This window comes from Siphateles boraxobius, unplaced genomic scaffold, assembly GCF_051911475.1.
Source record: "Siphateles boraxobius isolate OS27281-9 unplaced genomic scaffold, OSU_SipBor_1 20, whole genome shotgun sequence".
NCBI classification, from domain to species: domain Eukaryota; kingdom Metazoa; phylum Chordata; class Actinopteri; order Cypriniformes; family Leuciscidae; genus Siphateles; species Siphateles boraxobius.
In genome coordinates this window covers 13,266,346-13,281,546 of record NW_027508811.1, presented here as the reverse complement: position 1 = coordinate 13,281,546, position 15,201 = coordinate 13,266,346, and the positions used below count along the sequence as shown (strand labels likewise).

The window sequence follows — 15,201 nt, the reverse complement described above, 5'->3', positions numbered from 1 at the left end:
TTACGGGAGAGGTAGGAACCTTGGGCACAATCCGAGCCGGGGTCTCAGCTTGTGAGAGTTAGCCGGCCCAGACTCCAGGCACAATACGTTGACCGAAAGCGAGCAAGTCCCTACCCTCTAGTAGAGACCACGCGAGCAGGAGAACTGATATAACAGAATTTTTAACTCACTACCTGCAGTGGCTCAGGGGCGGTCTCTGCAGTGCAGTCGCACCAGGGACAAGGCCCAAGAGGATAAAGAGGGACACAAGGATTTACAAGACCTTGCTCCTCAGGAACCTGACGACCAGAACGTGCTTCTGCATACTTCTGCAACACGTTGAGCGTCGTTTAAACACCGAGGCAACATCATTTTGAGGGTGATTTAGGAAAACAGCCTACTGCAACCCATTTTGCAGGAAAGAGAGCACTGAAGTGATCGAAAGCTTTCAGGATCTCCTCAGGAGAGAAGACGCACTCAACGACTAGGTTCCACTTCTAAAGGCGTAAGCACGCTACCCAATTCTAGGGGGTGCTCGCAGAAGTGATGGTAACTATCACATGTTCTTGTGATAGCCACCTGAACCTCCGCGTTCAGATGTAAGACCGCCCGGAATCTCCGGGGGAAGAACGCGTGTGCCATCGTGCCCCGTCCCCGAAAGAGTTTCCAGGGGAAGTCAGGAAGGCTGTTGAAGGGAACCAGGTCTAGTTGGGCCAATAAGGGGCAACTATGAAGACCTGTTCCTCTCCTGACATGGCACGTAGGTGCAAGTGACGGGCGCAAAAGACAGGAGCATTGCTCAACACAACATGTGAAGATCACTGGGCTTCAGGAGCATTTTCTGCTCAGCACTTGGGTGTGACAAGTTCACTGAGCTTCAGGAGCATTCCTGCTCAACACCTGAGTGTGATAAACTCACCGAGCTTCAGGAGCATTTCTGCTCAACACTTGAGTACGAAGAACCTCACTGAGCGACAGGAGCATTTCTGCTCAGCACTTGAGTGTGACAAGTTCACTGAACTTCAGGAGCATTCCTGCTCAACACCTGAGTGTGATAAACTCACTGAGTTTCAGGAGCATTTCTGCTCAACACTTGAGTGCGAAGAATTTCACTGAACGACAGGAGCATTTCTGCTCAGCACTTGAGTGTGACAAGTTCACTGAGCTTCAGGAGCATTACTGCTCAACACCTGAGTGTGATAAACTCACTGAGCTTCAGGAGCATTTCTGCTCAACACTTGAGTGCGAGGAACTTCACTGAGCACCAGGAGCATTTCTGCTCAGCACTGCGTGTGATGAATTCACTGAGCTACCTGTGATGGACTCACTGAGCTACAGGAGCATTGCTGCTCAACACCTGAGTGCGATGAACTTCACTGAGTTTCAGGAGCAATTCTGCTCAACATGAAGAGTGATGATTTCACTGACTTGCAGGCGCAAGGCGACCATGAGTCGCAGTCACTTTTAGAAGGCTCACTGGGGTTAAACGCATTTCTGCGGGCCCCTGGGGCAGCTGAGTCCCAGTGTTTGTCCAAGGGTAGTCCGCTCGGTTTACCCAAACACTGGCGGAAAAATAAAACCGGGGGGGCAACTGAGCGGCCCCGGAATGGTCATGACCCAGCCGGACCCAGGGGATGGAGTCTCCACTTGCCCTGGCCATAACTGTCGTGAGGCTCGATGGCGGCACGATTGAGTAAGCGGGAGGAGTGGAACAAGGCGCCCTCAGAAGCGTCTGACTCCAAGGAGGAGGTGACGGGTGAGTTTGTGACATGCAGGGGAAGCTTGCGCAACGGTCGCAATGTCTAACAACTCGAGGCACGAATGCCCGTGTAGTCGGGGGTCGCCCAGGCCCCCGTTAAAACACGCCCTTTGTACATGGCCCCTCTGTTGAAGAGGGTTTGGCAGCAGACCGGGATGAACTATAGTCACACAGGGTGAGCTGCTCTGCCACGGTCACCTCGGGACTCGATCGTGAAGCTAGCGCTGAAGCGGTCACATATGGAGGGAGCCAAAGGCTGCGACTACCATATACCCCAGGAGCCTCTGAAAGTTCTTTCAGTGGGACCCTTTCTCACTTCAACACCAGCTGAACACATTCTCATTGGAGAGACATGTTGGACCGAGTACCTCTCCAAAACTAGAAAAGAGATACTCAGCCCGTGGGCGAGATTACTCTCTTCCAGTTGACCTGAAGACCCAACGGGCTCTGGAGCACTCGAGGGGAAGGACACTGTACTGATACTCCACCCTTAGACGCAACACACAGGATGGCCTGCGGTGCGGGAGGTAGAGATCTGAAGCACCTGTCTTTCAGGTCAAAGCTGCAGACCAATCTTGGGCCAAGATGGTCACGACCCACCCCCTAGTAGCACGAAGAACGAGTTTACACTGGCCTTCGTACCGGCTGGAGGAGCGGCTATATCAAATCCTTCGCCAGCAGGATAAGATAAGCACGCACAAGTCAGGAGCACTGCTCAACACTCGGTGTGATGAATATCACTGAATTTTCAGGAGCACGTCTGCTCAACACCTAATGTGATGACTATCACTGACTTGAGCGGGGTAGCCGAGCCTGAGGTGGGGCAGCAAAGTAGAGAGAGTGGTGTTAGTGTGCTGTGCAACACTTACCTGTCTCCACAAGCGTTAGGGGGCGCGTGAGAAGGCGGATGACCGGGTCCTCGAACGCACCAAGTTGCCTGCTGGCGACCAAGGGGGAGCTGAGGGGTGTAAGGCTATACAGGGTCACACCCGCCAGACTGGCCCTCTTGGGACCCAGGAACAGATGAAATTGCTCTCTCTTTGAAGTGTGGGTACCGCTTGCTCCGCTTTTTTTTTTTTTTTTTTTAGGGAGCCAGCGGCGGAACAGACACACACACAAACAAAGGCTCCACCCGGCCCTCACCCGGGGGGAGGGAGTGATCGTGCCACTCCAAGAGCATCTCATCCATTCCTGGGCGGCCCGCTCCGGAATGCTTTCGCTGTCGCTTGCCACCTGGCTTGGCAGCGCCTGGAGCGGGCTGGGCGTCTCAACTGCGGCCGGCTCCATGCTGAGGCCTGGGTGGAGGCTGCTGCGGAGGGCCAGCAGGAGCGGCGGCCGGAGAACGCCCACGGCGACGAGCAGGCGGAGGAGCTGCCACCGGCGGCGGTTGGAAGCAGCAGCTGGCCACCGGGGCAGGATGTGCCGGATGACCTCCGTCTGCGCTTGAGCGGCAGAGAACTGTTTGATGCAGTTCTCCACTGCGTCGCCGACCAGCCCAACCTGGGAAATTGGGGAGACCAGGAACCGAACCTTGTCCGCATCCGCCAAACCAACCAGGCTGAGCCAACGAAGGCGCTACTGGACCACCAAGGTGGACATCGCCAGACCGATCACGCACGCTACGACACCCGTACCCCGGAGGGTGAGGTCAGATGCAGTGCGGTGCTCACCTATGAGCGCACGGTCTGGATTACCCTCGTGCATGCCATGGGTGCCCTAGCCTGCAGCAACGCCATGGCACGCAAGAGGAAGGGGCTTGCCCATAGGCTTTGTAAGCTCTGCCCGTCGGAGCAGACGAAACTCACAGGCCTTAGGGGGGAGACGAGGATCCCCCCAAAAGGCAGCGGCCGCCGGACACAGGTGCACCTGTGTCGACAGACCGCTCCAATGGAGGGACACCTCGCAACCCTTCACCGTTCCTCCATCAAGGGTAATGAGGGGGAAAAGCTAGTCAGGCAGTTTCTGGCAGAGAAAGATGCTGTTCACCACCTGACAAGCTCTCCATGCATTTCGGGAAAGAAAGGCACTGGGGCGGCGGGCTGAGAACCAGCGCGGCCCGCCCCAAGATACCAAACTCCAGATTCCAACCGAGACTGAACGGGACACGGTGGAGGTTCCACTCGAGCCCGGCAGCCTCGGCGGCCCGTTTCAGCATAGCTGATAATTCTGGATCCGGCTCGGGCAACATTGAACTCCCGGAGGGAGACAATGCAGCCGAGTCATCATCTCTAGAAGTCAGCTCACCCTCCGATTCTGCAATCGGCGTCCTGTCCTCCAGGGGAGCCCCGAGTGAAATCGCTGGCCCACCCATTACAGATGGACCAGTAGACAACACAGGAGGCTCCAGTGGTTGCAGTGGAAGGGAGGAGTGAGGAGCCCACAGGGAATGGTTACCGGGCGGGACATCCAACACTATCCTCCGGTCACCCATCCCACACAGCACCCGAGGGTGGGGCATGGTAATGGGGACTCGCTCTCCGCGAACGAAGGCGAGTCTCGCCCTCAATACTGCGACAGTCATGTTCCCACAGTGAAAACATGAGCTGTCCACAAAAGCTGTCTCAGCGTGCTGTAAGCCCAAACACGTGACACAACAGTTGTGACCATCAGAGAGAGACAGGGAACGACCGCACCCAGAAACGCACGGGCGGAATGACATCTTGAAAAAGACGCAAACGCACCCGTGTTGCTCTTTCAGAAAATAGGACCGTCACCAGTGCCGGAGCACACAGGGGAATGACCGCGGCAACACTGAACAGAGAACTGAAACAGTGAAGCACTCACTTTTCCGCCCTCTAACCAGCCATCAACACACACAAACATTTAGAAATTTGTTGCTGTTAAAACAGCAGTTGAGAGCTCAAAGCTCGCGATCACCGCTGCACTCGCGCTGTAGAACACCAGCACTGGGAGAGTCTTCCTGAAGAACACCGACACACTCGCTCGTTGTAGACAACAGCACTCTCAGAGACATCAAACGATCGGCTCCGAAGCGAAAGGCAAGTAGTGCGTGCATCCACTTCCGTATTTATACCCGCGCCGCGGGGGCGGAGTGTGTGATGCGAATCACGCACGCCAATTACATTGGCTTGTTCAATAGTACTCGAAGAAGACAGGCTCCCTAGCGTGATCCCATTTCAGTCGCGTCGACTACGTCCGACGTTATCGACTGAAAGGGAACTAAAGGAAATTATACAATAACTTGTACAGTTAGACAAATACACAAGACACACTGTGTATGATATGGAGCACAGACAACTGACTGATGACATATGTGACTTTATATACCTGAAAAATTTAAGACAAATCCTCTGAAATCATTACAATTTCAGATGAATCTAGAGAAAAGATACAAGTAGTGCCCCCAAAATGAATATGGACACTTAAAATGTCTGAATATCACAGTAAAATACAAAACCGATTTGAATCTGCAAACAAATTACTCTTTTATAATCTGAAAACTAACCAAAATTTTTGTGTGAAACATTTTGCCTGAAAAGTGTGCTTGTGGTATTTTTTGTTTAAAATAAATCAAACTTGGTTTAAATTTTGTTGCAATGTTATTTGTGCATTTTATATGTCAACATACTTTTCAGGGCCACTGTAATGTATGAAAATGTATCAAAAACTGTTGGAAAAAAACAGTCTAAAAACTGTAGAAGATAACAAGGGAATAAACTATAGTCAGTGGAAAGAGTTTATATATAAAGGACTAAATACAACCTCATAAAATCCAGAGTCAACACAACACACTGCACATCACAACACAAAAGCCACATTTTTTAAAGCTACTGAGCAGCTGAAAAACTACAAAATACACTGACAATCACATTATAGAACACTAAAATCATGGGGCTGCTGGGTAACAACAAGCTATTGCTCAGAAGCTACAGGAGGTTGGAGGGTTAGCTATACAGTACATCCACTATCTAGTCCCATGGCAGGGAGGGGACGGACAGGTTAGAAGAGCAGAGAGGTTTAGCAATAGGACTGGAGGACAGGAGGGATACCTGTCGTCTTCTGGGGAGGCATGCTGAATTAGGATCCTGGGGCTCATGGGTCTGGTACGGGGCAGAGACTGGGTGCTCCTGCGTGAGTGTGTGCGTGTGTGATCCACAAACACCCAAAGAGTTCAAAGTGGAGATGGAAGAAACACGGAAGGTCAATATAGAAACTGTGACAACGGTCATCTCAAACACACAAGAAGATGTACAGATTCAGGGGACTCATATTTGACACTTCTTCAGCTACTGTGGTTAGATAAAAACTCCCTATCCAAGACGCAAAACAGAGCCGTTAGGCCATAAGAGTCACTGGACACTAACAGAGCAGTGCATAGTGGGTGACCTAACAGTGGTATGTTACTTTGACATAAACATAAACATGCTGGTTCTTATTCACTAACAATCGCACACAAGTGTTCTTATTTTACAGTATGTGCACAGAAAAAGCTCTCAAAAAGCAATCATTCTAAAGCTAATTAATTTATATTCATCAAAATGAGTGTGTGAATGCTAGCAGTTAGTTATTAGCATCAGCTTTCTGCAGTCTCCCTCCAACATTGATATTAAGAAATTATTCTAAAGCAGCAAATCAGCATATTAGAATGATTTCTGGAGGATCATGTCATTCATGTGACACTGAAGACTGGAGTAATGACTGCTGAAAATTCAGCTTTGGCCTCATAGGAATAAATTACATTTCAAAGGATTATATTTTATTTTATATTATATTGTATTTATATTCATAAACATTTGACTTAACAAATTTCACGTTTCTAATGCAATGATTTGAAGGTGTGGTTTTAAATTGATCCTAAATTTATTTTTTTAAAAATCTTCCCAAAATTATGATTTCTGTTTTATGCAAAACAATGTGTGTGTGCACATTAGTGAATGAGACCAAGTGATTGTTGTGTTCAAAGGGCATCACAAAGGAACATTAAAAGAGTGTCCTTTAATGTCTGTGAATTATATTATTGACAAATTCAACAAAATTAGAATAATCCTATTCAAAATAAAGAGTGTACCTGTCTCGTTCAGGTGAATTGGAATTAGAACCTGGTCTCAGACAGTTGGTACTAGCGCTTCTAAGCCTGTCAAGAGAGGGCTGTAGATCACTAGGGTCACAACATGCCATCCAATGGAGAAAGGAGAAGGAAAAAAGAGAATAGGAAGATGACAAAGGACAAAAACATTAGGACCAAAATAAATGAAAAGCAAACCTGTAAGGGGAGGAAGTCAAGAGAGCTGCTATAATGTTGTGTGTGAGATAATGGTTGAATTTTCTAATGTTTTGAATGAGTAGCTGCTGGCTCTTGGGAGCTGTTGGATGTTTGATGTTGTTGTTGTTTGATATCTACTGGGGTTGAGGGTTGACATTTTCGACCCCTTACCTAATTGTGAACTTGTCTGTGAACCTAAGAACTTGGCGTTGAGTGGCAGTGACTACAGACAGCCGTGACCCTGACTTAAGGCATGCAGGAAGTGTTGAGCTGAACACAAACGAACGTCAAACAAGTACAAACAAAAGCAATCACAAGTTACAGAAAAAAACAGTGAAGAACAAAATATAGCAACCAAAAATAACATTATAAAATCACATGACCAACTTATCTGTGGATTACAGCAACAAAGAAAAACGTTCAAAGACAAATTGGACAGACAAATTGCTTGTTGCGGTGAAAAATCCCCCATTGCGCCGGGTTAGGACACAGCATAAGATGTTTACAGCTAACGGTGATTTACTGTCTCTTAAAATTAACAAAATCCACAGAAACCAAAACACCACAGTTAGACAAAAGCACTCACATTTACCTACCATGTTAATACCTAACAGTGGCAGATTCCCATAAGATTGTCTGTATTTCAATCTCCATTTAAAAGACTACAATACTTCTCTATGTGTTCGCATATGCTGAAGATGTTGAAAATAGACATTTTATGTCTATGGTGTATTATAGTTTAAATTTACATTAAATGCAATTAGCTGAACTTTTTGAGTACTTTTTGAGCCATTTAAATAGGTAGTACATCTTTATATTTAATTTCATAGTTACTTCTATAATTTTCGAAATGTGGTTAAAGTGTGCCGCCGAATGTATTGACAAGCATTTATGGTAAACTAAAATAAACTTTAAATTCATTCCTACTGAAACTTGTATGTCATTTATTTAAATGTATTTGAGATTTACATAAATTTTACTTATATTTCAATTTGTAATATATATATATATATATATATATATACACACACATACATATACAAAAGATAATTAAAACAATGATTTAAATAAACTTTTAATCTGACATTATTATTATACTTTTTTGTAAAAAAAAATTAAAGGTGTACTTAAGTGTGTTGTGAATGTGAAGTAAAGTTGCATTTTATTTCATTATTATATGATCTGCAAGAATTTTTTTACAGTACAGTACAAATGCACATTCAATAGAAATAAGTGCACTTTTTCACAAGAGCCAACAATATTACCAATTACTAATATTACAGTAAATGTACAACATTGTCATGAGCATCCAGTTTAATGGTTTTGTTAAATGATAAATGTGTCAAACTTTGACAATAATCAAAAATATATCCACCAACATACTGCATATTGCATTAGCTACTCCATAATAAGTAATAAGTGCTCTGGAGTTTGAGGTTCACAGATGCTATAAAATAGTAATTAGTCAAAAAGGATGGCTCAAGAGTTCAGTTTTGGCTGCCTTACCTGTAAATATCCTTATGAATTCCATTGACTAATAAAGGCATCTTAGGAGGCAGAGTGCTACTGTACTTAGATGAACTCCTGGCAACATTACATTAACATGCAAGCATGCAAAAGGAAAACAAAAGATCTATCAACATCACAGCTGTGGTTAGTCCACTCAAATAGCAAAAGAATGTCAGAAGTCACTCGAGCAAACATGCTCTAAAGATCACTCCAGGGGCAACTCCCTCATTCTAGATCATTTATTTTTCCCCGTGCTCATAATCAAGGTCAGTGACAAGCAGAATAAAAATAAACGTGTCAAAATAACACTTGAGCAGAATGAGATAGTTATTTTGAGAAAACAAACGGTTGTCGTGACGAGGGATTCGTCTTTTAGGCTGTAAGCCAAAAGCAAGAGGAAAGTTCCGCTTGTAATGTTTCTTGTCAACAAGCTTCTCTGAAATATTAGAGTTGAGAGGCGAAGAGCTTGACAAGAAGCGTTCGAGTGAGAGAAACTGGCATCAACACTCAGTTCTGTTTTAATTAAATGGAATAAACTTCAGGCTAGACGAACGAAACTGATACGAGGAGTCTTTTCAAAATGAAAATGATATTACCAGTGCTTATGATACCAAGATAGTGATATTGATTCACATAGTAATCTGAATACAACAATACTATAATTCACAGATTGGTGGTTCGATTCTGGACTTTTCTTTACCTTTGGGTGTGCAGACACTCTGCGCTTCTACCCCGCATTGATCTGTGTATCAAGATGACCTCACTGCAATTACCATGGATATGGATGACACAGGAAAATAAACAAAACAGACCAATAAAAAAAGCAAACATAAAAGAAAAAATGGGCACTAGTAAATGATTTAGAAGAGGATCAGTAACAATCCTTAAAGTTTGTACAATAAAAAGTCTTTCTGTACAATCATCTCTGTCCATACAAACCCTTCAATGGTGCTTAATCTTTTCAAAAACAAACCTTCCGTGAATCATTCAATCACATGTGTTTTGGCTATAACCCACCTTCTGAAAATTGAGACCTTTATGATAAGCATAATTTCTCTTCCCAAAATCAAAATTTGAATGGCATTCCAGAAACAGAATTTTAATGGAAGAAAATGAAGGCACGTGGAAGTGATTTTTTTAACACACACTATGGCACACTTATACACACTTGCTTGGACGCACACATTTCTATTTACCTGTCGTCTACGTACTCTCTCTCTTGCACACGGGCACGGTCATGGTAGCGTGTTGGGGAACGGGATCGCCGGGTGTGCTGAACCTCATCCAGACTCCTTAGAGAGAAAGATGTGCCCCTTTTAATGCAGGATGCAATTATTTGCTACTTGATAAATCCTAAATAGGTAGGGAAATACCTCTGTGCAGGGACGTTGGGAGGGCGGGACCGCCCCCTACTTTCTTCGTCTCTGTGTGGAGACACGGACCTTGAGCGATACTGAGTTGGCCTCTGCTGATCAGGAACCTCTAAAGTCGTTGCTCGATCTCTGTCTCTGTCCCTTTCTCTTTCTCTTGATCGGTTTTCTGTAGCTGTGGTCATACACACACACACACACACACACACACAAACACACACACCAAAAAATATTTTTTAAAGCCTGTCTGGAAAATTCAGATGCACTGCTTATGCAGTCATTGGCTTTTAAAAAAAACACATCCCCCATGTTAGAACCCAGACAAAAATAAATGGATTGACATATTATGTTAGATCATATCTAACAAAACATGCCAGACAATTAAAATACCTTGTTCATTCTCCTTTTTCTTGACCAGTGTGTGCTTTAGCAGTTGGAATCACCATTTGAGTTTTACACTGTATTCAATTTATTAATTTTCCTATTTTTGGTTATTTGAAAATCTGTTTTCTACAATGAAATATTTAAAGATTTTTACAACACACCAAGTATACAATTTTGGCTCGGTGAAAAAATTCATAAATTATTTTTTAAATAATGTACCTTTTTATTATTTAGCAAAACAATGAACACTGAAAGCTGAATATATTATGTTATATATAATTTATTTTACATATTAATTAATATATTATATTTTTATTTATTTATTTTTTTTCAAATAAAACCGTTTAACATAACTATTATAAATATCATATATTATATTATAATAACTATTTTTTAAGTCACAATGAATAACAAAAAAAGTAAATCCAATTTTTTTTTGAAATCAAAGGTGAGTATGACCAAAAAAAAAAAGAGGAAAAAGAAGAAGAAAAAAAAGAAAAATTATTAAAGGGATAGTTCACCCAAAAATGAAAATTCTGTCAGTATTTACTCACCCTCATGTTGTTCCAACCCCGTAAGACCTTCGTTCATCTTCGGAACACGAATTAAGATATTTTTGATGAAATCTGAGAGCTGGATCACTCCTCCATAGGCTTCTTCAGGGATTAAAACTTGCCGGCCCCGAAAAGTTATTAAAGACATCTTTAAAATAGTCCAAGTGACTACTGTGGCTCAATCTTAAGTTTATCAAGTGACCAGAATACTTTTTGTGCGCAAAAACAAACAAAAATAACAACTTTATTTCAACTATACATTTCCTTCTCTGTTGGCCGCTAGTCAGTTAACTGAGTGTGATTGCGTAGCGCTACGTCACACGTAGGCTCACTATTGGCCGACGCTTGTCATGTGTGTGATGCGTGTGACGTACAACAACAGAAGCTCTACGCTTTTACACTAGTGAACTGACTCGAGGCCCAGAGAGAAGGAAATGAATAGTTGAAATAAAGTCGTTCTTTTTGTTTGTTTTTTGTGCACAAAAAGTATTCTCGTCCTTTGATAAACTTAAGATTGAGCCACTGTAGTCACTTGGACTATTTTAACGATTTATTTAATGACTTTTCGGGGCTGGCAAGTTTCAATCCCTTAGAAGCCTATGGAGGAGTGATCCAGCTCTGAGATTTCATCAAAAATATCTTAATTCGTGTTCCGAAGACGAACGAAGGTCTTACGGGGTCGGAACAACATAAGGGCGAGTAAATATTGACAGAATTTTCATTTTTGGGTGAACTAACCCTTTAACCAGTCCCCTAAGACAACATCCACCATTCTCACAATTGCACAAAAATTTGCCTAATGGTTTGGAGAATGAAGTCAAGGTATCTCAAAGGCAGTGTTCCACAAAACCGTGTCATTTTCTAACTTCTACCATGCAGAGGCAAAATAAAAGGTTGAGCACTACTGAGAGGAAACAGTCCTCCCGTTCCCAAATTCTCCTTCATCACCTTCCCCATTGTGATCATGCATGTGTTATAGTGTGCGTTATACTGCAGGTCTTACACTACTATACCACACAGAAAAGTACTGGAGACAGAACACCCCGGAAAGTCAATGTTTACAAACACATTCTCCCAATATAGAAAATGCACCACTTTTATGTTTTAAGCAAAAACAGTTACTTTAAACAAAACAGTTTTTTTATTAGTATAGGATGAATGAAACATGCCAGATGTGTAATGTCGGTCATTGATGCCTTGTCTCCAGCACAACAGCGGTGACTTTCAAAGGAAGGGAAGACCTGCTATTGGATGCTTCTATCTTTTGGGGTACTCTAATTCACAAAGCACAAAGAAGTGCCAAGGTAACAAATGCCTTGGCCCCTCCCACCCACCTGTGGCGACTACACCAATAGCATCATCATAATCAGTTTCTGTAATACGCTGCGAGCCTGCACAGACAGATACAGATATACACATGGATAGATGTACAGACAGACACGAGATAAAGACGTACACGAAATCACGAATGCACACAAAGCACTGTTGGAATAAGCCATGGTTAGGAAAGCAAAGGTATACAGAAATAACCTAGCATACTAAAATATGTCCTGTGGACATACTGTACCCATGGGCCACACACTCCTACACACTAACTCACATGCAGCACGGTTCAAAAACATAACAGACAGACAAAATAGATGTGCAACACAAAGCCAAACATATTAATGAGACTGGATGAATTCCAGGACCTTGAGCTAAAAGATATGTTGATGTTTAACTAATATTTGATGATTTTCATTCACCTACTTACAGTATACTGCATATCGTTTTGATAATTTCTCTGGTTTGACATATCATCTTGGAAAGTAAAGGCAAACTTCATCTATTTTAATCGAACTGCCCACATACTCTTCAGCTTTCTGTAATTCTGTGAAACACTGAGGGGGCGAATTCACTAAACGATTGTGGCACTCAATTGAGCAGTATTTTAGTATTTCAGTATATACTACTCACAATTAAGAAGAATGTACACTACCGTTCAGTCCTGAAAAATGTATCACAGTTCCCACACCCTTTTTTACTGTTTTCAACTTTGATAATATTAATAAATGTTTCTTGAGCAGCAAATCATGATTGATTTTGAAGGATCATGTGACACTAAAGATTGCAGCAATGGCTGCTGAAAATTCAGCTTTGCTATCACAAAAATAAATTACATTTTAAAATATATTAAAATAGAAAATAGTTATTTTAAAAAGGATTAATATTTCACAAAATGACTGTTTTTACTGTATTTTTGGTCAAATAAATGAGCATGAGATCTTTCCAAAATACAAAAATCTCATTGACAACAAACCTTTGTATAATACTGTGTACAAACTGATGAAGCACAAGTCAATGTCATTCGTTTTTGGGCAAACACACCAGCTTTCTATGCAAATGATGCTAATTACAGGGGCCAGTCAACGTTGAACTATTACCATTCATGGAAAACTTGTGGTACAACTGTTTGTGCTCACTATAATTGATCAAATTTATGATCATATGATGGAGAAGTGTGTTATAATTGGGTAAATATCCAGTTATCAGGTCCTAAAACTGTGCAGATAGTGCTGGCAAATAAACAGTGGCATCAATGGTTGCAAGTAACTAAATTTATTCTTAGCAAATTCCTACCTGTTAGAGAATAAGCACTTAAACACTAAGTGATTTACTATGTAAACACTTTCAGATCACACCCCTACCAGCGAGGCCTTCTACTTACGCTGCAGCTTTTTGGTTGATGTTTCTGTTTGGCCATGTCTGCGGGGCAGGTATGGCGACGGGTGCGGCAGTGGGATGGAAGAGACGTCATGTGCCTGCAGCTTGTACCAGTGAGGCTTGTCATCCAGCAGGGCAGTCTCCAGCTCGATCAGGATCTAGGTTCATAGACAGTGAGGTGAAATACTGTGTTTGGAATTCATGTTGTGAATAAATGGACAAGGATAACATATGCTTCATACCTCTCCTAGAAAGTCACTCTCCTCCTCTTGTATTCTGGGTTGGTCCCATACAGTAATCTCCAGCATGTGCTCCCTGAAATCCCGGCGATGGACATGAGAGTACACAAACGTTTGGTTCCACTTGGGTTCCAAACTTTTCTTTACTGTTTTCGTTCTTCTCTTGCTCTTATCACTAAAGTAAAACAAATATACAGATTAAACAATAAAATGAGAACATTAAAAATCAACTACTCGAGTCTCAACTGCTTGATGCATATATCAACACAAATCAAAATCATAAATTAATTAATTTTTTGGAAAATTGGTTATTTAGTGTTTGATCTACACTACCATTCAAAAGTTTGGGGTCGGTAAAACTTTACAACGTTTCTCTTATGCTCACCAAGGCTGCATTTATTTGATCAAATACACCTTTTTGAAAAATAGTAATACAGTAATATTGTGAAATATTATTGTAATTTAAAATTCTATTTGAATATATTTTAAAATGTGATTTATTATACTGATGTCTAACCTAAATATGATGATTTGATACTCAAGAAATATTTCTTATTATATTATTAATATAAACAGTTCTGCTGCTTAATATTTTAGCAGAAACCATGATACTAGATGAATAGAAACATTTGAACGGTAGTGAATAGTCCCTGTAGTCGATACAATAACAAATGTCTTGGAACCAAAATTGACAACGCAAGAATGAATACTATGAATGAACTATGAATACCTTCTATCGGGCAGGAAGTACATTTTGACATAGGGGTTTCTGGGTCGTGCATCCGATCTGGGAGCCAGGTCTGTAGCCTGCAATACGTTCACTATCAGCTGATGGCCAACCTTGTCATACCACATTTTCACCTGCAAGACGAATACATACACAGCTAATAAGCTAAAACTCTAAGCACAACATGGTGAATTGCCCTTGATTTCTTCAGTATTTACTGACCGACAGCTGTCCAGGCAGTAGCTGAGGGGCATCTCTAAGACCACTTGGGCTGGATGGGGACAGGACAGATATAGAGGGTCTTTCCATCTTCTGTGATTCGAAAGAACTTGAACCTGCTGCAAAGGGACAAGGAAAAAACAAGTGCTGATAACATCACAATAATGTTTATATATATAAAATACATATAAAAGAGTTCACATTTGATCAGATTCTTGATTCATTTGATTCAGTACGTACTAGATTCTAATGGAGGATGTGATGTTTCTGGTATTCGTGGTATATCACTGAAAGTAAGAGATCACATATCCATACATTAGTTGTCAACATTGAAACAAGGCACACTACTGTTTAAATGTTTGGGTCAGTAAGATTTTTTTCACTAAGGCTGCATTTATTTGATTAAAATAAAGCAAAAAGATAAATAAATATTACAATTTAAAATAACTTTTTTTCCTACTTCAATACATTTTAAAATGTAATTTATATCTGTGATGGCAAAGCTGAATTTTCAGCAGTCATTACTCCAGTCTT

General features: G+C 42.2%; 1 protein-coding gene across 4 annotated transcripts in view; it reads right to left on the bottom strand.

Annotated features, from left to right (window-relative positions):
- The window catches only part of LOC143745083 (regulating synaptic membrane exocytosis protein 1-like), a 58,286-nt gene that overhangs the window by 15,876 nt on the left and 27,209 nt on the right, over positions 1–15,201 (bottom strand). For 2 of the 4 annotated variants that reach the window (XM_077236948.1, XM_077236947.1), the window contains exons 8-14: positions 14,908–14,954; positions 14,671–14,786; positions 14,452–14,582; positions 13,725–13,896; positions 13,487–13,640; positions 9,845–10,016; positions 9,668–9,763 (exon numbers count right to left, since the gene is read on the bottom strand). In XM_077236948.1, the coding sequence (XP_077093063.1) occupies positions 9,668–9,763; positions 9,845–10,016; positions 13,487–13,640; positions 13,725–13,896; positions 14,452–14,582; positions 14,671–14,786; positions 14,908–14,954 (888 nt within the window). Of the gene's footprint in view, positions 1–5,748; positions 5,827–6,767; positions 6,858–7,133; positions 7,233–8,468; positions 8,547–9,171; positions 9,235–9,667; positions 9,764–9,844; positions 10,017–12,113; positions 12,171–13,486; positions 13,641–13,724; positions 13,897–14,451; positions 14,583–14,670; positions 14,787–14,907; positions 14,955–15,201 lie in introns of all 4 variants that reach the window. The other 2 variants (XM_077236946.1, XM_077236949.1) reach the window with 2 other exon arrangements.